At 39.7% G+C, this 23,431-nt stretch overlaps 1 protein-coding gene across 3 annotated transcripts in view; it reads left to right on the forward strand.

Moving 5' to 3' along the window:
- LOC100256909 (potassium channel KOR2) overlaps nucleotides 1–23,431 on the forward strand; it is a 37,319-nt gene that overhangs the window by 4,789 nt on the left and 9,099 nt on the right. For 2 of the 3 annotated variants that reach the window (XM_010667176.3, XM_010667178.3), the window contains exons 4-10: nucleotides 229–524; nucleotides 2,083–2,163; nucleotides 2,266–2,364; nucleotides 17,405–17,626; nucleotides 18,085–18,273; nucleotides 19,331–19,406; nucleotides 19,485–19,779. In XM_010667176.3, coding sequence (XP_010665478.1) covers nucleotides 229–524; nucleotides 2,083–2,163; nucleotides 2,266–2,364; nucleotides 17,405–17,626; nucleotides 18,085–18,273; nucleotides 19,331–19,406; nucleotides 19,485–19,779 — 1,258 coding nt within the window. The remainder of the gene's footprint in view (nucleotides 1–228; nucleotides 525–2,082; nucleotides 2,164–2,265; nucleotides 2,365–17,404; nucleotides 17,627–18,084; nucleotides 18,274–19,330; nucleotides 19,407–19,484; nucleotides 19,780–23,431) is intronic. The other variant, XM_010667177.3, reaches the window with a different exon arrangement.

A 23,431-nucleotide genomic window follows, 5' to 3' on the forward strand; every position in this document is an offset into this window, starting at 1 on the left:
GCTCTTGAAATTTTGTTATTGATGATCTGTAAATTATTGAATTTCGGGTTTGAACTTTTGCCTCCTTGATCTGAAACTTGCCAGTGTAAACATTTGGAGACATGTTTGCCTAGATTTTGATTTGATGTACTTTTCATGAAAGTTTTTGTAATTAATTAGATGGTAATATTTGTAAAGCTTTAAGAACTTGGGATTGTTCTACCTTTTAAGCATTTTTTGTGTGTGCAGGTTATGGGGATATTCATGCAGTTAACTTGAGGGAAATGATATTTATTATGATTTTTGTCTCTTTTGACATGATTCTTGGGGCATATTTGATTGGTAATATGACAGCTCTGACTGTCAAAGGCTCCAAGACAGAGAGATTTCGGGATAAAATGACTGATCTTATAAAATATATGAATCAGAACAAGCTCAATAAAGATATTAGGTCACAGATAAAAGATCATCTGAGTCTACAGTATGAGAATACCTATACTAAAGCTAGTGTTCTTGATGATATTCCCATAGCTCTCCGATCAAAGGTAATTATCTTGCTCCTTAATGATATTCCATCTTTCCACATAATTTGCCTGCCTATTCTGAGTCATGCTTTACTTGGTTTGCTTCCTCTTTTCTAGGCCTTTTTAATTTACTCCTTTCTTTTTCCTATCAACAAAAAAAAAAAAAAAAAAATAAAAAACCCTCCTGAATCTTGCTTCTAAGCTATTTGAATGATGTTAGAATGGTGAGACCAAGAGAGAGAAGAGAGAGACAAAGAATAAAATATAAGAACGGAGCATAAACTCCATGTTAAATGCTGATCATTGAACTGGATCATAATATCTATTGTGGGCTACTAAAAGCTTTAGACACATATCCCTAGTTTCTCTCTTAATCTAACCTACAAACATGATTTGTTTCCTTGTCGCTATATCTTGCTCAAAATTACAAGGCACTTCAATGAGTTTCATATACATGGAATGCATGATTATTTATTATTGATAGCCTGATTTCCCTTAGAATTTTTCATGTGCATCTCAGTAATAATCCTTATTTCCTATGGCTATAAGAGAGATCTACAATATTTCATTCCAAAAACAGTATGTGCCTGAAGTTCTATCTTTCTCTTTTGCATTTATAGAGCTACAATGCTCTAATTTTTTTTTATGTTCCCTTCAAGCATAGTTTGGAACCCTTGGGTTCCAAAGAGGGTCAGCTTTTTTTGCTTGGGAAGCTATTTGGAGGAGAATTCTGACTATGGATCAACTAAAAAGGAGGGGTGGGTTAGCTTTTACTGACCAGGTTCTTTTTGTGTAAAGTGGAAGAAGAATCAACAAATCATTTGCTTATTCATTGTACCAAGGCAGCCATGATTTGGCACCTTATTTTTGCTCTTTTTGGTGTTTAGTGGGTTATGCCCAATTCTATCAAGGAAATCATCCTTAGTTGGCACGGCTTCTTTGTTGGGAAGAAAAGAAAAAATGCATGGAATGCAACCCCTTTATGTTTATTTTGGACATTATGGAAGGAGAGAAATAGAAGAGCCTTTGAAGATACCGAACTAGCGGATCAAACTATTTTACGGTCTTTTCTATACATGTTTTGGATTGGCTTAAGGTGCAAGTAGATTGTAGATTGTGGTCCATATTCGATTTCATTGATTAGTTGGGATGTAAGGGGGTGACTTTTTGCTTTCCATTTTCTTTTTGGCCTTGTTGCCTTGTATACATCTTGTATACTTTCAGGTGTAGTTCTTTAGGCTTTCTTAATACAATTGCTTACTTATATAAAAAAAAAATGAATTTGAAAATCCATGAGATTAAACTTTCAGCGATTTCTCTTCCTGTTTATTTGGTAGGCAAATTGAAATTAATTAATAAAGAGCCTAAAAGGGGAGCAAACCTAGAAGGGGGAGCAAATCTAGCAATTTCTCTTCATTGCGAAATCTTCTAGTTCGTATTTAACTTTTTTTTGGAAAATGTTTCCTTGCTATTCAGATGTGATGTCATGGTAGATGGTTAGCTTTATAAGATAAACACATTTTATAAGGATTATGTTCCAAAAATTCTCATTAGCTAATTGGTTTTAATATTGGCACAGATTTCTGAGAATTTATATATCGAGATGGTCCAGAAAGTTCCGCTTTTCAAAGGATGTTGTGATGAGTTCTTAAAGCAGATAGTATGTCCAATGTCACACTCTGTGATATATATATATATATATATATATATATATATATACCTATATTTGGTGGTTTCTAATGATATGTAACAAAAAATGCAGGTTATGAAGCTGAATGAAGAATTTTTTCTTCCTGGTGAAGTGATCCTTGAACAAAGCAGTGCTGTGGATCAAGTTTATATTGTATCTCATGGACGTCTGGTAGTGATGTATTCACTTTCTTGAAGTTCATTCTGTTTATGAAAATAAACTTCCTATCATCCTATGTTTGATTACTCGGATGATTGGAATGAAATGAGGATCACTTAAATGAATCCTGATTGAACATCTTACAACTGATAATAAGGAAGTGAAACTTCTTCCTTTCCCAATATATATTGTCAAATAGAAAATTAGACTAAAGGTCCCTAACAAAAATTGTGCACAACCCTCCAATACGCTGAAGTATCTGCAGAGAGCAAAAGCCATTGAAAAAACACTAAAACCAAAATAGAGAAGGCATAGACTAAACTTTACACAAGCTCTCAATGAAATCCATTAGGGAGAGGTCAGTCCCCTTATACAAGGTTTTTAGGAAAGTCTTTTAACCTACATCTTCTTCCCTAGAAATTCTAAATAAGACTTGATGGAAAAATTCCTGCTCTTCTCTCCCCTCTATGCCAAATTATCTTCCTCTGTACCTGGATATCCATAGCTTGAATGTGCTCAAAGAAACTTCTCTTTCTCCCTAACTCTCAATTGTGATGGCTTCTATGAAAATAGGGTTTCCACCTCCCTACCATCCTCCTCACTCTAGCAGTTCTATTGGAGCCTATTCTGAATAAGGGAAGTGATCTTTCAATAGAAATTATGTGCAACATCTATTTAACCAAAAATCGGGTTTTGGTCCAATCCTAACCAAGATGCTAGTCTCACCAAAAGTCTTTCTGATGTAGGACAACCCTAGGATGGTTGCTACACTCAAGGGTAGGTGGGCTAGGGTTTTATTTTTAGGGTGTAAGGAGAGGAATAAGGAATAAATTTTATGATAGAGAAAATTATAAAATAAGAAATAGAGAGAAAGAAGAAACAATTAAGAAAAGATGGAAAACCTTAGAGTCTCACTAAGGCCTTCTAAGAGTCTCACCTAGAAGAAAATCAATGGAGTCTCACCATTGAGGGTTGCAACCTTGCAATGAAAGAAAGTATAATATTATTCATCGAATTCATTCCTTTGATTTACATTGATTAGCCTATTTATAGGCTTCTCTAAGAAATCCAAAATCTACTAAGTCTCTAATAACCTATTATGATTCTAATTCTAATTATAACATCCAAAGTCTACTAGGACTCTAATAACCTATCATGACTCAAATTCTAATTATATTCTAACTCGACTAGCTAATCCTAATTAGACTCCAACAAATATTAATCCTAATTTAATTCCAAGTAATAATAATCCTACTTTAATTACAACTAATACTAATTCCCTTTCTTGATATATATCTTGACTATTCATCCTCATCACTTTCCCACTTCTCTGGGACACTATCCACCCTAAACTGCTCTATACTTGCTAACAATAACTTGATTCCAAAGGAAGTTGTTCCCCATTACAAACCTTTTGAACCATTTCCCAGGGAGAGCTTTATTTAAGGTTTCCAACCTTCTAATGCCTAAACACCCGTTCTTCTTTTCCTTCGCAACTATGCCCACATCACAAGATCCAAATTTTTCCTTGAGGACTTTTCCCCAATGAAGAGCCATGCTAATTTTTTTCATAATGAGTTTTCACTGCCTTTGGAATAACAAATAAGGACATATACAAATGGGCAAACTAGAGAGGATGCTCTTGACAAGAGCTAGTCTTGGACGAATACTCTTCTTCCATGAAGCCTACTACTTTCAAAATGCTCTTAAACCCTAGCTCACATCTAAAAGGGGACCTAAGAGTAGTCCTAGGTAAGTAGTAGGCAATCTATGGTGGTGTTAGATTTTGGGGTTGTGAAGATGTGTTTGTAAGCTAAACGATAATGGGTTTGGCATGTGTTTGTAACCACCTCCTTTATGAGTTCTATCCATATACATTCTAGTTGCCAACTCATACTATATCTAATTGCATTTATTGTAATTGAGAGATGCGAGAATTAGCAAAATGAATTTTACTTTTACTCTTTTTGTTTCTAAAGTACACTCATCAACTACCATTAGTTTGATGTAAATGTTTAGGTGTAACTCAATTAAATTAGTTAGATCTTAAAAATAAAATTTGGGTGGAGAGAGTTCCAACTAAAATTATGTTTTTTGCGTGGGAAGCCACTTGGGGGAAGATATTGACTCTTGATAGACTCCAGAAGAGAGGGTGGTAGCTTCCCAATCGCTGTTTTTTGTGTGCTTGTGAAGAGGAAAATGCAAATTACATTCTTATTCATTGTACAGTGGCTAGAGTGTTGTGGGACTTAGTTTTGGGCTTATTTAGGGTTCAATGGGCTTTTCCTAAAACTGTAAAGGAGGTTTTATTTAGTTGGGGGGGGGGGGGGGGGGGGGGGGGGGTGCTTTTGTGGGGGCAAAATAGGAAAAAACTTTGGAATTCCATTCCGCTATTTATTTTTTGGACGGTTTGGAAGGAAAGGAATAGAATAGATTAGCTTTTAAAGGAAGAGGGGGGGGGGGGGGGGGGCGGGAGTTAGCAATTCAGAGGCTTAAATATTCTTTTGTAAGTAACATTTGGGGTTGGGCTAAATTGTATATTGGTGAGGAGCCGCATTCCCTTATAGGATTCCTAGAGTGGTTAGCCTCCAGATAAGGGGCGGTGAGTTTTTGGTTTTTTGCTTGTAAGGTCTTAGTTGCCATGTATACTCCATGTATACTTTGGGGCTAATTCGCCTCTTATGAATGAATTCTGTGCTTACTTATCAAAAATAATAATAATAATAATAACATTCCATTATGCAATCTCCTATATATATACATACATACATACATACATACATACATATTGAAGAATTTTTGAATTTCTTTTTTTTTTTTTTTTTGATTTATTCGGTACACACCATACACATATATATACACAAATGACTGAATAAGAAAATATCAATCTAGCTTGATTCTCTCCTAAAAATAGGAAACTGAATCCTAAGGAAATATCCTAAATGATCTCTCCTTTTTTATTCCTAAAATACTTTCCTAAATTAAAATCCTAACTTTGAATGCCAAATTTCAACACTCCCCCTCAAGCTGGAGAATATATATCATATAATCCCAGCTTGCAAGTTAAGTCTTCGAAGTTAGGCCTAGGTAAAGCTTTGGTGAGGATGTCTGCGGTTTGGTGCTTGGTAGGAACGTAGTTCAATTTAACCGTCTCACTAGTCACCTTCTCTGTGATGAAGTGTCTGTCACTCTCAACGTGCTTGGTCCTGTCATGATGCACGGGGTTCTTTGCTATGCTTATAGCTGCCTGATTATCACACATCATCAGAATCGGAGATGAACTCGTTTGTCCCAGTTCACTAAGAACCCTTTTTATCCAAATCCCTTCACAGATTCCTTGTGCTAGAGCTTTGTACTCAGCTTCTGCACTACTTCTGACTACAACTGATTGCTTCTTACTCCTCCAGGTAACAAGATTTCCCCAGACAAAAGAACAGTATCCAGAAGTGGACCGCCTGTCAATGATGTTTCCTGCCCAATCCGCATCTGAGTATACTTCAGTGTCATGATTCTCTGTCTTTCTAAAGAATAGACCTTTCCCTGGTGTCATTTTTAAATATCTAAGAATCCTGTAGACTGCTTCCATGTGTTCCTCAGTGGGGCTGTGCATGAATTGACTTATAGCACTCACTGCAAAGCCAATATCTAGCCGAGTGTGTGAGAGATAAATCAAGCGCCTGACGAGTCGCTGATATCTCCCCCTGTCTACCGGTGTACTCTCTTTCTCGATACCAAGTTTCTTCTGACTATCCATAAGAGTATCAATTGGTTTGCATCCAAGCATGCCGGTCTCCTTAAGAAGATCGAGTATGTATTTTCTTTGAGAGACTACAATTCCCTTCCTTGATTTAGCCACTTCCATACCAAGGAAATATTTCAAATTTCCAAGGTCTTTAACTTCAAACTCTTCTGACAAATACTTCTTCAAATTCTGTAATTCCTCCATATCATTCCCAGATAGAATAATATCATCGACATAGACTATCAATATGGCCATTTTCTCGGCATGAAACTTCTTGACAAATAGAGTATGATCAGCCTGACCTTGTTTGTAGCCCAGCTTCAAGACTGCCATTGTGAATCTATCAAACCAGGCTCGGGGAGATTGTTTAAGGCCGTACAAGGATTTTTGGAGTTTGCAAACCTGATTCTTTGCCATACTTTCTTCGAAACCAGGTGGTATTTCCATGTAGACTTCCTTTTCTAGGTCACCATTTAGAAACACATTTTTTATGTCTAGTTGTTGCAAGCACCAATCTTGATTGACAGCCAATGAGAGAAGAATCCTGATAGTGTTCAGTTTTGCAACAGGAGCAAAAGTCTCCTGATAGTCTATCCCATAGGATTGTGTAAACCCTCTAGCTACCAAACGAGCCTTGAATCTCTCGACTGATCTATCTGCTTTGTATTTTATGGTGAAAATCCACTTGCACCCCACGGGCCTCTTCCCAACCGGCAAATCTGTGATAGTCCATGTCCCATTCTTCTCAAGTGCATCAATCTCATCTTGTACTGCCTTCTTCCATTCTGAAATTTTGAATGCCTCTTGTATTGTGTTGGGAACCTGAGTATCATCAAGAGAAGTAGCAAATGCTCTGTAAGATGGTGATAGCCCTTCATACGTAACATAATTCCCAATTGGATGATCTGTACATCTCCTAACACCCTTCCTCAATGCAATCGGCAGAGTAGAATCATCAATGCTGGGAATTAACACCTCTCCTGCCCTATCCTCATCTATGTTCTCTTCAGGTAGACTTGAAATGGAGTCAATATATTGGCCACATGTTGGCTGTGATCCGTGCTCTAATTCCTGTCTTTTCCTCCTCCTGATGTAAACTTGTAAGTTCTCATTAGCAAGTTGTGGGGTTATAGGTTGAATAGGCATGGGAGACTGGATGGTCACGGGAGAAGGAACATTTGTGGGCTAGGCTGGCTGGACTGATGACGGCATGGGTGTGGACAACTCAGTGGGCGCGGATTGGGAAGGATTTGGTGACTCTGAGTGAGAAAAAGGTACAGCCTCAAGAAGAGACTCCCAAACTTGATGTTCATTCATGCTCTCCCCCTGAACATGAGATTTGGGATAGAAGAAGACATGTTCAAAGAAAGAGACGTCCATGGTGGTGTAAAATCTTTTGTTGGTTGGAGAATAGCATTTGTACCCTTTTTGGGTTGGAGAATACCCTAGGAAAATGCACTTATTGGCTCAAGGAGCAAATTTGCTACGATTTTGAGGATGCACATGAACGAATGCCGTGCAACCAAATACTTTGAGTGGTAAATCAGAAGAGGCTGCACGGGTGTGAGGGAATTTTTTTAAGAGAAGTTGACGTGGGGATTGAAAGGTAAGCACTCTGGATGGCATACGGTTAATCAAATAGGTAGCTGTGAGAATGGCTTCCCCCTAGAAATAGTTTGGAACATTAGAGAAAAACATAAGGCACCGGGCAACCTCCAAGAGATGTCTATTCTTGCATTCAGCCACCTCATTTTGTTGTGGGGTGTCAACGCAAGAACTTATGTGGATAATGCCGTGATTTTGAAGATAAGTACTGAGACTACTAGTAAAGTATTCCTTTGCATTATCTGACTTGAGGACTTGAATTTTGGAATTGAATTGATTTTGAACCATAAGATTGAAGGTTTGAAAAATGTGCTCGACCTCTGACTTTTCTTTCATAAGGAAAACCCATGTTACCCGTGTATGATCATCAACGAATGTCACAAACCATCGAGTGCCAGAAATATTTTTTATTCGTGAGGGACCCCACACATCACTATGTACTAAAGAGAAAACAGTCGAAGGTTTGTATGAGATTTGAGGATATACTGTTCGAGTATGCTTTGCAAACTGACAAATTTCACAGTGATAAGATGCTGGATTTTTATTGATAAATAATGTGGGAAACAATTTTGCGAGGTAAACAAAGCTAGGATGATCAAGGCGATAGTGTAACATTATAATCTCACTATCTTTATTGACCTTAGAATTTGACACAGAATTGAAAGACTCTAACATACTTTGAGACTGTACGCAACTTGCTTGAGAGACTTGGTTTGAGAATTGGCCACATGGGAGGAGGTAGAGCCCGGAACACAGTTCAGCACTGCCAATCATCTTCCCCGATTTCAAGTCTTGAAAAACACACGAGTTTGGATAAAATTTAGTAACACATTGGAGATCACGGACCAATTTGCTAATGGACAAAAGATTACAATCCAAGTTTGGAACATGGAGAACAGAGTCAAGATACAAGTCTTTAGTAAGTTTTATGGAACCTGTCCCGGCAATTTTTGACTTTGAACCATCAGCAATATGGACGGATGAATGACCATTACTTGGCTTGTAATTTTGAAGAATGGCAGCATCTCCTGTCATGTGATCAGAAGCACCTGTGTCCACTATCCACGGCTTCATTCCTCCTCGATTAGCAGTGAAGGCTATCCCGATAGTACTGCCACTGCCACCAAGGTTTGGAATTTTAGAACTGCCCCCTGATTCTGGTGCCGTGACGCTGGATACTTGTGATGATGCCATTCCGTATTTTGTCATGGAGATGAGGAAGACAGCCGAATATGGTTGTTGGAAATTGGGAAGAGAGAAAAACCAGAGATATCAGCCTAATGGAAAAGAAAAACAACCGTGGCACCACCGGAAAGGTAGAAGAACACTTCCCAAGGCACGTGTAGGGATTGGGGTTTAGAAAAAATAGCCGGAGGACGCCGGAAAAACTGTTCGGAGGGCCCGCGGAGGCAAAAGAACCCCAAAAGAGGCATGTGCAGGGCTCGAATGGCAGAAACAAGTATGAAGGGTGGCTAGTCGGCGTCAGGCGACGCTGGAGGAGGAAGCGTGTCGTCGGAAAGTGGCTCACGCCCCCTCACGCGCCGGCGTGTGAGATGCAGTCCCTGGCCGGAAAAATGCGCGTGGCCGGTGCGTGGGTGGTTTTCTTTTTTTGATTGGAAACGCCACAAAGATTTATTGATAGATAAAAAAGTACAAAAGAAGGATGAGGAATCCTCCTGCCAAAGAAAGCTAAGCTATAGAAAAATACACTGAAAAACAAGCAAACACACTAAAAAGACCACTCCTTATGGAGTACACACTGCTATCCAATCAAGATGTATCACATTAAGGGGAGTCCCCTTAAAAACCTTGGAACAATAAGCCCAAAGAGAAGCAAGGAAAACAATAGAGTCCCATAGAGACTCTGAATTCCTTGCTTTATCCTCAAAAATCCTCGCATTTCTTTCCCTCCACACAATCCGAATAAGAGCGATGTTTGCAGCTTGCCACAAGGCTATCCCCCTCTTAGACGAACCAAATCCATTGAATTTGATGTACATCATGTCAAGGATGCTCCTCGGGGGGACCCAATCCATCTTAGCTAACTGAAATAACCTGTGCCATAACCCAATCGTCAAGGAGCAATGAAGAAAAATATGATCAGCTGATTCCCCATGCTTCATGCACAGAATACAAATATCCGGACTCAGGGCTTTGTAGGGTCTTCTCACTTGTAGCATGTCATTAGTATTCACCTTCTTGTGTGCCACTAACCAGATGAAGGACTGCACTTTGAAAGGAATTTGAGAATTCCAAACGAATTTAGAAGGAAAAACCTGAGGAGATCCCAAAAATTGGGATAAAGCTAGTGTTGAGAGAGAGAGAAAGGAGAAAAACCTTATTTCTCATTCATGTAATATCTACTTACAATTGAGAGATATATATATATACAAGGCTAGGAGTCCTAACTACCATACATGTGACCTATATTAACAAGGAAAGATAATATACTATAAATACATTATATTTAACACTCCCCCTCAAGCTGGAGCATATACGTCATATGCACCAAGCTTGTTACAAATATATTTAATCCTAGGACCTCTGAGAGATTTAGTGAAGATGTCTGCTAGTTGATCATTTGAATTGACAAAACTTGTAGCAACACATCCTGATGCGATCTTCTCTCTAATGAAATGACAGTCAACTTCAATATGCTTGGTCCTTTCATGAAAGACTGGATTGGATGCAATATGTAATGCGGCCTGGTTATCACAGATGAGTTTCATCTGTTCATCCTTTCCAAATCTCAACTCCTGAAGAAGATGTCTCAACCATATGAGTTCACATGTTGCCAAAGCCATAGCTCAATACTCGGCTTCAGCGCTAGATCTGGCCACTACATCTTGTTTCTTACTCTTCCAAGATATTAGATTACCTCCAATAAAAACACAGTACCCTGAAGTGGAACGTCTATCTGTGGGTGAGCCAGCCCAATCTGCATCTGTGTAACCAACAACTTGAGTATGACCTCTGTTCTCGTACAATACACCTTGGCCTGGTGTACTTTTGATATATCGAAGAATACGGATCACGGCATCCCAATGGCTATCACATGGTGACTGTAGGAATTGACTAACAACACTCACAGGAAAAGAAATGTCTGGACGAGTAATGGTGAGATAGTTCAATTTACCTACGAGCCGTCGATATCTCCCGGGGTCTCCTAAAGGCTCCCCCTGTCCTGGTACAAGTTTGACATTCGGGTCCATAGGTGTGTCTACCGGTTTACAGTCTAACATACCGGTTTCTTCCAGGATGTCTAAAGCATACTTCCTTTGGGAAAGGACCACACCAGAACTGGATTGAGCTATCTCAATTCCCAAGAAATACTTGAGTTTCCCCAAGTCTTTGGTCTGAAAGTGGGTAAAAAGATGTTGCTTTAGTTTCTGAATACCATCCTGATCACTGTCTGTAATGACGATGTCGTCCACATAAACAACCAGATAAATACACTGCTCCAATGAGTTATGATGATAAAAAACTGAATGGTCTGCTGTACTGCGAAGCATGCCAAACTCTTGAACAACAAAACTAAAACGGCTAAACCATGCTCGAGGAGATTGTTTCAAGCCATATAGAGAACGGCGTAACCTGCACACTAAACCAGACTCCCCCTGAGCAACAAAACCAGGAGGTTGCTCCATATAAACTTTCTCGGCAAGATCACCATGGAGGAAGGCATTTTTAATATCCAACTGATAAAGAGGCCAAGAACACATAGCAGCCATGGAGAGAAGCAAGCGGACAGAAGCAATCTTGGCAACAGGGGAGAATGTGTCACCATAATCAGAACCATAAACTTGAGTATAGCCTTTAGCAACTAAGCGGGCCTTAAGGCGATCAACCTGACCATCAGGACCAACCTTAACTGCATAGACCCAACGACAACTAACTGTAGATTTACCAGAGGGTAAAACAACAAGATTCCAAGTGCCATTAGAGTGCAGAGCAGTCATTTCATCCACCATTGCCTGTCGCCAGCCTGGATGGGAAAGAGCTTCATGGGTGCTCTTTGGAAGAGAAACAGAGGATATAGCAGAAACAAAAGCAGAATAGGGTGAAGATAATCGATGATAACTCAAAAAATTGTAAATAGGATGAAGATTACGAGTAGAGCGAGTACCTTTCCGAACAGCAATGGGTAAGTCATTAGGAGAAGGCAGAGCCGGGGCAGGTGAAGCCGAAGGGATAGGAAGTGAGTCAGCAGGTGCCTCAGGAAAATGGAGAGGAGCAACAACACGAGGGCGAGGATGATAAACCTGAAGTGGTCGAGGGGGCATAGCATCAGGTGGGGAGACAATGAGAATGGGCAAGACTTCAGAAACAGGAAGAGACTCAGAAGTGGTGGAAAAGAACGGTGAGTCCTCAAAGAAGGTGACATCAGCGGAGATAAAGTATCGATGAGTCTCAAGGGAATAACAACGATAACCCTTCTGAAGTCTGGAATAGCCCAAGAAGAGGCACTTCATGGCTTTGGCGGAAAGCTTGTCCTGTCCAGGAGTGAGAATATGAACAAAGCAAGTACAACCAAAGACACGAGGAGGAAGGAAATAAAGTGGTTGGTCAGGGAAAAGAAGGGAGTGAGGAATCTGATCGTGTAAGACAGAGGAGGGCATACGATTAATCAAATAACAAGCGGTAAGAACAGCGTCCCCCCAAAAGCGAAAAGGAACGTGACTATGGAGGAGGAGAGTACGAGCTGTCTCAACAAGATGTCGATTCTTGCGTTCAGCTACCCCATTTTGTTGAGGAGTATGAGCACAAGAAGACTGATGAAGAATCTCATGATGAGACATAAACGAAGTAAATTGGGCTGAAAAATATTCCCTGGCATTGTCACTGCGTAACACACGAATAGAAATATTGAACTGGGTTTGGATTTCAGTATAAAATTTCTGGAAAATAGAGAATAACTCAGCTCGATTTTTCATTAAAAATAACCAAGTACATCGAGAATAGTCATCAATGAAGGTGACAAAATACTGAAATCCTAAAGTAGACGCAGTCCGACAAGGACCCCAAACATCAGTGTGGACAAGCTCAAAAGGAGACTTTGCCCGATTATTCAAACTCTTTGGGAACGAGACACGAGTATGTTTCCCAAGCTGACATGACTCACACGGAAGCGACGACAAAGTGGAAAAACGAGGAACCATCTTCTGGAACTTGGAGAGACTAGGGTGGCCCAGATGATTGTGAATGAGAAGAGGAGCATCAGTGGAAATGCAAACTGCAGGAGATGAATCTGAGGTGAGGTGATAGAGGCCTTGAGACTCACGTCCTATGCCAATCGTCTTCCCCGTACTCCGGTCCTGCAAGGTCACAAATTTATCAGAAAAGGTAATAGAGCAATTAAGAGTACGAGTGATTTTGCTGATGGAAATAAGATTAAAAGGACATTCAGGAGTATAAAGGACAGAAGTGAGAGGTAGAGAAGGCAGAGGAAGGGCCAAACCAATACCTTTAGCCACAGTTTGAGAACCATTAGCTAAGGTAACAGTAGGTAAATCAGAAGTAGTAGTAATAGAGGAGAAAAGATCCTTATTACCAGATAGGTGATCAGATGCTCCAGAATCTAGAATCCAGGGTCCAAGAGAAGATGTGTGGGTAAGGCAGGCAGAGGCATTACCAGGCTGGGCAACAGAGGCAATAGAAGCCTGAGATGTCTAAGATGCGGAGGAGCTCGGAGTCTGAGGCAGCGGAGAATCAGAGGACTGGGCCATATGGGCAGTGCGAGGAGGTCTTCCATGTAACTGATAGCAACGATCGCGAGTGTGGCCAAGTTTATTGCAATAGGTGCAATGAGGACGTTGGCCTCTACCTCGGGTACCACTGCGTCCTCCTCGAGAGGTAGTTTGAGAAACTAACACAGAAGAATCTGAAGCGCTATCAGATGGCAAAGTCTGAGTGGACGAGATACGGAGGAGGCGAGCAAACACATCATCCAAGGACGGAACTGATGAACTACCAAGAATCTGATCACGAATAGGCTTAAGATCCGGACGGAGGCCAATAAGAGTAAGGACCATGAAGAACTTGTCAAGCTGTGTTTGTTGAGCCCCAACATCAGGAGTAAGAGGCATCACAGTCAAGAACTGCTCCTTAAGAGAGGCAATCTGACCAATATAAGTAGATAGATCCAAGTCCTGTTGGCTGAGATGGACAATAGCAGAAGCCACCTTATAAAGACGCTGGATATCATTCGTGTATAATCCTTTGGCCTGAGTCCAAAATTTAAAACAAGTTTTATAGGCCTGAAGATGAAGAAGAATCCGGGGATCAACCGATTGCCATAATACACTACATAATTGTGCATCGATCTTCCTCCACTGTATGCGGTCAACCTCAGGGATATCTGCCTCCTGGGTAACCAAGTGATCCTCATATCCTTGACCCATAAACCAAAGTTCAACAGAGGCAGACCAGGAGAGATAATTCTCACTGCCAACCAATTTCTCTGAGGTAATCAGAGGAGATCCAGAGAGAACAGAGGTAAAGATCTGATTTTTGGTGGTCATATTCACGTATTTGGATCGAAGAGAGCCCTAATACGGCTTCAGATTGCGGCGTGGCACCACCGAAAAAGGGAGACGGCCTCAGATCGTGACGTGGTACCACCAGAAAGGTAGAAGAACACTTCCCAAGGCACGTGCAGGGATTGGGGTGGAGAGAAAGTAGCCGGAACTTCGCCGGAAGGCTGTTTGGAGGGCCGACGGAGACAAAAATCCCCAAAAGAGGTACGTGCAGGGCTCGGATGGGAGAACCAGGTAGGTAGGGATGCTAGTCGGCGGCAGGCGAGGCTGGAGGAGGAGGCGCGTTCCCGGAAAAGGCCTCACGCGCCCTCACGCGCCGGCGCGTGAGATTCAGTCGCCGGCCGTAGAAGTGCGCGTGGCCGGCGCGTGGAGGGTTTTCTGGCTCCGATGCTTTTGAGAAAGTTGGAGATCTCCTCCAGGCGCTCCTCTTGGTGTGGTCGGTGTCGGAAAAAGACGTCGCCGGAAAGTTCGCTGGAAAATTTCACCGGAAAATTTCGCCGGCGGTGAGTGGTTTCTGACGACGATCCGAAAGTATTGGGAGATGGGGAAGGTGACCGGAATGAAACACGGTCACCGGAAGGTTTCCCGGAGTTGATGACACGGGAAATAGGAAAGAATTAGGTTTTCTTCCTTGGCTCTGATACCATGTTGAGAGAGAGAGAAAGGAGAAAAACCTTATTTCTCATTCATGTAATATCTACTTACAATTGAGAGATATATATATACAAGGCTAGGAGTCCTAACTACCATACATGTGACCTATATTAACAAGGAAAGATAATATACTATAAATACATTATATTTAACAGCTAGAAAGAAAGATTTAACTGAAAAAAGCCCTAAAGAAGATAAGGGCCACAATCTGGCATCTTGAACCGAAGGAGATAAATGCACTCCATCAAGAGATCTCATGAGGCCTTCTAAGTCCTCAATCTCAGAATCTGACAAGTTACGACGGAAATTTAAATTCGAAGAGAAAGGACGAGTAGGACCGAGAACTGAAGAAATAGGTATGTTTTTATCCAAGACTACTCTAAATAGACTTGGATATTGGGATCCCAAAGGTTGGTCCCCCCACCACAAATCTTCCCAGAAACGAATTCTTTCCCCATTTCCTACCACAAATCGAGTAAATGAGGAAAACTCCTGAAAGACTTGAGAAATAGCTTTCCAAGGACAGCGATGTGACCATCTGACTATTGTGTTGGCATCCCAACCATTGGAGTGTGAACCATAGATGCTTAGTATGACCTGATGCCATAGAGCTGAACCCTCTCTAGGGTACCTCCACAACCATTTCCCTAAAAGAGCGAGATTTCTCAGAGAAATATTCCCAAAACCCAAACCCCCTATTTCCTTCGGTTTACACACGACATCCCACCTGACTAAATGATCCTTTTTGCCTTCCCCAATCCCTGACCATAAGAAATCCCTCTGCAACCTCTCGATTTTTGCAGCGACTGAAGCGGGTAACTTAAATAAAGAAAGAAAGTAACAGGGCATATGGGTAAGGCAAGATTGAATGAGAGTTATCCTCCCTCCGAAGGATAGGTATGCCTTTTGCCAACCATCTAATCTTCTTGAAATTCTCTCAATCACAGGATCCCAAAATCCACCGACCCTGGGGTTCCCACCCAAAGGAAGACCCAGATAGAGTATAGGCCAGCCAGAAGCCTTGCATTCAAGTGTCTCAGCCAATCTTGAAATATGAGCTTGACCCACACCGCAAGGAGCGCGTGGGTGGTTTTCTGGCTCCGGTGATTTGGGAAAAATTGGAGATCTCCTCCAGGCGCTCCGCAGTGTGGGAAAAAGACGTCGCCGGAAAAGTTTGCTGGAAAATTCGCCGGCGGTGAATGTTTTCTGACGACGATTCGACCGACTGGAAAGTCGTTTCCCGGAATTGATGACACGGGGAAACTGGAAAGAATTAGGTTTTCTCCCTTGGCTCTGAGAACAGGGACTGATGGCCGGAATGAGAGATGGCCAGAGAGAGAGATGGTCGGATTGAGAGATGGCCAGAGAGACTTGGCCGGAATGAATGATGGTCTGAATAAAAGGCAGCCAGAAGGGATTAGGGTTTCAGAAAACTGGCTCTGATACCATGAAGAATTTCTGAATTCCTTTTTTTTTTTTTTTTGATTTATTTGGTACACACCATACACATATATATACACAAATGACTGAATAAGAAGATATCAATCTAGCTTGATTCTCTCCTAAAAATAGGAAACTGAATCCTAAGGAAATATCCTAAATGATCTCTCCTTTTTTATTCCTAAAATACTTTCCTAAATTAAAATCCTAACTTTGAAGGCCAAATTTCAACACATTGCTTTAGAATGTGGCTTCAATCAGGAGTAAGGTTTAGGAGGCTCCTATATAGACTTGGTCCATCTTAGTGATGGGCTAGTCCTCTCATCAGTACCTAAGGTTGGTTTGAAAGTTTTGGCTAACAGGGATAGGGTTAGAAGCTCACTAAGGTGGTTACAAACATGTGTCAGACTTATTAGTGTCTAATTTAGAGGAAAGGAGGGATCAGTCATGTTTGAGGGACATAGTCACTCACTATCAGTGTAAAGTTACTAATCAATTGGGCTTACTCCATGTGAGGCCTTAGCCTTGTTCAAAAGCCTCCTACTGGCTGAGCCTGCTCTCACCAGCTGGGCTGTGCCATTGAATCCAACATAAATGATCTTCAGGAGGTGGGGGCAGTGCGCTCACTTTAAAGAAAGGAATTTCCATCTCCAAAACTTTTGAGCCTATCTTTACATTCTCCAAACACCACTTGATCTAAGAGCTCCAACCATGTTTTAGGGCTACTGCCAACCCTCTTCACTTACTCTCTCCTCTCAGTCTTCCTGTTGCCTTACTTCTTCCCCTACTAAGAACCTTATATCAACTGCAGGCATTCACTCAAACCCCTTCTTTTGAGGAAGTGACAACTGATACTATTAATTAGCCCATAAAGGTTTATCTACTGGGGAGTTCATTTGTGCTGCATCTGGTGAATTTATTCCTAATCATTTGGAGATACACATATATATTTGATATAAAACCTAATACTACTTACATATCCAAGAAAAAAACCAGTATAACTTAAGTTTAATCATATTACTTTCATTTTACCAAAAGCCAAGTTCCTAATAAAGATTTTTGGTTTCAAGTGTAGGAAGAGGTTGCTATTGGAGAAAATGGATCAGAAGAATTGATTGCAAATCTTGAACCCTGCAGTATATTTGGTGAAGTTGCAGTCTTATGCAATATTCCTCAGCCATATACAGTTCGTGTATGTGAATTATGCAGACTTCTAAGAATTGAAAAACAATCTTTGAATGGTATCTTGCAACTTTACTTCACAGACAGCCGCCAGATTCTGAATAATCTCCTAAAGGTATCAAGTGAATCTTTGAAGCCACTGTGCTGGCACACATGGTTAATGGTTGACATGTTAATAGCCATATATACTCATGGTGCAAGTCTTAGAAAAGCCTTTAAATACAAGTTCTTCTCTGCTATCCTAATTTTTTTAGTCCTGGATTTGTTTTCTTGGTCTGTTATGGCATGGGCCTAGATGCAGACCATGATTTCTTCTTGAATGAAACTAAAAATATATATGCAAAGTTTACATACTATGGTCGTGCGCTAAAGCTCTACATAACAAAAAACTAAATACTACAAAATTAATTATTATGTTTTGTAATAAAAGGAGATTCCAGTGAAGTAAATTTTTTTGGTTCTAAGCAAGTGAAACATAGATAATTGAGAGTCCAATACCTGTTCCCCACTTAAGGGTAGTTTCAATATCCATTATTAGCTTTTTATATGGTGTATTACTATGCTGTCATGCAGGGTAAGGATACAGATTTGAGAATTAAACAGCTGGAATCCGATATTGCATATCTTATTACAAAGCAGTACTCTGAGCTAGCATTACGAGTAAATAGTGCAGCTTATCATGGAGACTTGTATCATTTGAAGGACTTGATCAAATCCGGAGCAGATCCTTGCAAAACTGATTATGATGGACGATGTGCACTTGTATTTTCTTTTTCAATTTCTTTTTTTTTTCTTTAACTGCTATAGTTCTTTGACTATACTTCCTTCTTGCCTGCCTTTATCTTTTCTGAGCTCATTTGAAATTAATTCACATTTTTTAATTTGGACTTGATGTGGATATTGCATTCATTTACTTGCATTTGATGTTTTGGAGCAGTTGGATGCTGCTCCATGGTCAGAAACCATCCACAGATATTATCACTGGCTCATCAATCATGGACCTGAACCCTTTTAGTTATTAGAATATATCTGGAGATTCAGATCTTGCAAAAAATGCTTATCAGTAAGAGGAAAACAGCCTAGGATTTGCTGAGCTTTTTATGCATGTGTCAGCCTTGTGATGTGGGTTCTTCTCATGCCTGAGTGGTTTCGTTCAATAATAAATTATTGAAATCAGGTTTACCTTTGCCACAATTTGGGTAACTGTGAAATGCATTCTTCTAAACTGGACATTGGAAGACTGAATCCTTAGTTGGGACTAATCCTTTTTAAATACAATTTAAAGCTGCTCCTAAAACTATTAAGGCAACAGTTTTAATGATAAATTCATCGTTAATCACAATTGTTAAGGAAACATTCCCTTTTTGAAAGATGACCCTGTTTATAGCATTGATGTATGAGTCTTATAATTCTTCATTAACTTTTGAGGATTCTGGAATATTTTGATTCTTATTACTTAAGATCTTATTAATTTGATCTTGAAGGTTTGCCAAATCTATGTTGGTGTATTGTGTTAATTCTTGGACTCTAACTTATATCATCTTATTTATTCCTGAAGATCTTTAAGTTTGTCAATTTGTTCACTTGTCATAGCAAGTGACTAACTATTTGATTAGAGATAGTTCTTTGTGAGAAAAAAAAAGAAAAAGTGAATAATCTTGGAAGAAATTCAGACATAATTTGGTTAAATATTTCTGTTGGGCATGACACTTTGTTTTCTCCTGTCCAAGGGGTTTACCTGCAGCTATACATATTGTGCACTTCCTTTAGGTTCTACTGTCAAAGTGCATATTTTGCTGAACTTTATTGTTTCTTACAGCACTTGGCTGCAGCAAAAGGTTATGAAGAAATTGTGAGGTTTCTCATTCAACATGGAGCCAACACTAACTGCATAGGTGATCAACTAGATAATCCCTACAGAGTGACAGTTCTGGTTGCTTGCTGCTCATTTGTTCAGTTCCCATGTTTTGCAGATAATTTTGGAAATTCACCTCTTTTTGAGGCTGTCAAGGCTGGGCATGATAGGACTGCTTTGCTTCTCATCGAGGATGGTGCAACCTTGAATTTGGAAGATGCTGGATGGTACCTTTGTAAGGCTGTAATGGGTAGCAACATTGATTTATTAAAGCGTTTGTTGGAGAATGGAGTTGACCCAAACTCCAGGAACTATGACCTACGAACACCACTACATTTTGCAGCAGCAGAAGGTTTGCACCTTGTGGCAAATATCTTGATCAAATTTGGAGCAGATGTTCTATCCAAAGACAGGTATTATTGTTCCCTCCTTCTATAATGGGCTCTGTTTGTCTAAATCATTCATTCTCTGAAGAAACTGTGCTGACCTCTCATTCAAACAAATGGCCTTGATCATTTCTATTGACCACCATATAGAATATATTTCATTTTTGTTTCCTCACATGTAAACATTCTGACAACCTTGAGGGGCCATCTTAGGCATTTTCCTTTCTTTATGCATAAATCCTAAAAATTACTTGGGAGGTATGATAGCTAGCCACCAAGAGGCTATTGCATTATATTTTTGTTTTCTTTTTGCCTCACAGCAAGATCCACTGAGTATATGTGTTGTAGTCTTGGACAAATGTCACATATTCTGTAGAAACAGGAAGAATCCTAATTACTTAGAGGGTATAGATATCTAGCGGCCAAAAGGCTATTGCATTTTATTTTTTGGGCTAGCCACGTAAAGACTATTTCATTGTATTTCTATTTTCCTTTTGCCTTAAGAGCCATTATGTATATATGTTGTAGTCTTTGACAAAGGTCACCTATTCTATATAAAAGAAGAAGATGATGAAGAAAAGAGGAGAAGGAACAGTGTTTTGACAACTTTGAGGAACCATCTTATGCATTTTCCTTTATTTCTACATAATTCCTAATTAATTGGAGAATATAGATGACTAGCCACCAAAACACTTGTGCATTGTATTTTTGTTTTCCTTTTGGCTTAGAGTTAAAGATCCATGATGCTCATAGAAGTACCTCAAGTTCAAAGAAACCATGTGAATCTGTGTTGTTCTCTCCTTTCTAATTTCACTTTATTTGCTTTTGCTAGTAGTTGTCTTTTCATAACTAGCTAAGGTTGGGGGGAAAGTAGGCCAGATTTTATCTTTTGGTGTCCATTGAAAATTAGGATCATCTCCTAGGATGTTAGAGATTTGAATGATGGTAAAAAGCAAAGGTTGTTAAGTCTCTAATTCAAGCTCCAGAAACTGATTTGGTTTGTTTACAAGAAACCAAATTAGATCCTGTAACAGTGGAGCTAATTAGAAGTCTAGGAATGGGCAGGTTTTTAGAGTGGGGGTGCTATGGATACAAGGGAAACAACTGGAAGGCAGTTGGTTTTTGGGATAACAGGGTTTCGTAGTTTGTAGGGGGTGGAGGAAGGTATTTACTCTGTTTCCTACCACTTTGAATGCTAGGGTGTACAGTCTGATATTAGGAAGTGAACATAGAGCCTGTTACGAAGAGTTAGGAGGAGGTTAGAGGCTTGTGGAAGGACTCTAGTGCATGGGGGCATCTTGCATCTCAATTTGTCAAGATTTCCACATGAAAAATGAAATTGCTCTCAAATTTCTTAAGTTATGCGGTGTTTTACTTCCTTAATATAAGGAATTTAACTCTTAAATCTTCATTTATTTGGTAACACTTCCTACATGGTGTGGTGGTGAAGAGGTGGGGCCTATTTGTCTAGACTTATTGTACAATGGCTACACTGAGACTAGTCTCAGATCATTATCTTATTTTGCTGGATAAGGTTGGGATGAGAAGGGGAAAAACTTCATTTCATTTTAATAACATGTGGTTGAAGGTGGACGAGTCTAGTGATTTGGTGGAAAAACATGAGTAGAGGAACTTCTAGTTTTATGCTTGCCCCGAGGTTGCAATCTTAAAAAGATTTGGAACAAATTTTTTTTTTAAGAATGTGATGTTGCATGATGCTTATAAATTGGATTAAATTAAGTATTAGGATAGTAAGGAAAGTTAGAAAGGGAAAGGGCTAGAAGAGTTGTATTGGCCAAGTATAAACATTGGTTCATCTAGGAAGAGATTTCTTAAGGGTAAATTGAAAGAGTTATGTCTCAAGAAAGGGCACAGAAACACAAATTTCTTTCATAGAATGGTCAATGCCTATGGAAGAGGGAATCACATTGCAATGATGGGGGTGATTGATCTCTGGCTTACTGAGGTTTCAAGTTTAAGAAGGGGGTTTCCAGTTTTGGCTAGGGTCAATGTTGTTCTTTGAGGAGACAAAAAAACATAGTCTTTGGAGATGGGTTATCCTAGGTAAATTTAGAGAATAGGGAGGTGGTTGGTGTTCTAGTCAGGGGAAGGAGGTTTTTGTGTTAAGTTGTGAAGGCCAGAGGAAGAGAATGGGCAAAGGTTCTTCCAAGAAAAAACCTTTTAATAGGAGATGGCAGGAAAATCAAGGCTGCATGAGGTATGATATGATGTGGTAAGTCTCAGTTGAGTGCCTTCTGTTCCTCTTTATTTTCTATAGCTACCTCAAAGTGTGCTTGGATTCTTGATGTTTAGAAGGAGGTTCTATCGTGGGCATTGGAACTTTTGTCTTTTATGGCTTTTTCATGATTGGGAGTTAGATAATATGGAAATTTTCCTTATGCAACTTCCAAAAATAGGTGTTTTGGAATTGAGAGGACAGGGTAGTGCAAAGGTGCGGATAGAGTTGGAAGTTCTCTGAAATCTTATTATCACACTTTGGAGACTAATTCATGAGATCATTTCCTTGCAAAGGAAGTTGGGGTTCTTTAATCCCCACAAATGCAGTTTTAATTTTCCTTTCTCTCTTCTTGGAAAGGTTGTATGGGTCAATGGACTAACTTAGAAGAATAGAAGTCTTTAACTAATTGGTTTTGCCTTTGTATGAGTGATGAAGAATCAGTCAACCACATGATAATCCATTGTGGTAAAGCTAAGAGTTAGTGACAATTGTTTCTTTCTATTTAACCTTCCTTGGATGCTTCTTGTTAAGCTATCAATTTCTTTATAACTTCAGCTGTCAGCATATGGACCTAAAATGTAATGTCTCTGAGGCTAACACCCTATCTCACTTACAGCCTCATACCTGCACGAGTTATGGATTATAGATAAATAGATGAGGGAATAAATAGTTAGAGAGACTCAAACTCAAGAGCTTTATACATCCATAACACCTATACCATGTTAAGTCACCAACTTTCCTAAGAGTGTAAGCTATTAGGATATAGGCTCATAATGTATATTTTGTGAACACTTCTGAGGTTGGTAAGAAAGGTCTTATTAAGGTGATATGGGAGCACTATTGGTAAGAAATGAAATAAGGTAAAGAGAAAGGCTTATTTATGTTTGTTTTAGACCACTTGCTAGGAGCGAAATAGTTGAACCTTCTTGTAGTCTTAGAGCATTGAGAGCAATCAACTAAGAAGCCTCTTATTTGTTCTTTCTTCGTTTAGTCCAGAAAGTCTTTGGGCATTGACTTCTATTCCTTGCTAGAATTTTTATAATTCATTGAGATCCTCTTGTAGGGTTTTGGTTTCATTTTTATTTCCACTTTTTGATGTCCTCTATATACCTCTGATGTTTGGGTTGCACCTTCTTTCTATTAGCCACTTTATTAATAAATTCATGTCTCCTATAAAATAAAAAAATCATGTGTGGGAATCGACCAAGTACCCTTTCTGGGTGGTTCTCTCATTTCTCTTCTTTTCTTTGTTGATACCCTTTCTTAGTGGCTTTCTCTCATTGCTTCTTTTTGTTCATTGATAATGCTGCTAGAAAATTGTGGGTGTACTTGTTGCCAAAAGAATGATGTGTTTGATGTTTCCAAAATATATGCAAGTATTGGCTAATTTGGAACAGTAGAATGAAAAAACTGTTTTCTGTGTCAAAATATTGTGTGAAT

The sequence above is a fragment of the Vitis vinifera genome, chromosome 18 (genome assembly GCF_030704535.1).
Source record: "Vitis vinifera cultivar Pinot Noir 40024 chromosome 18, ASM3070453v1".
NCBI lineage: Eukaryota > Viridiplantae > Streptophyta > Magnoliopsida > Vitales > Vitaceae > Vitis > Vitis vinifera.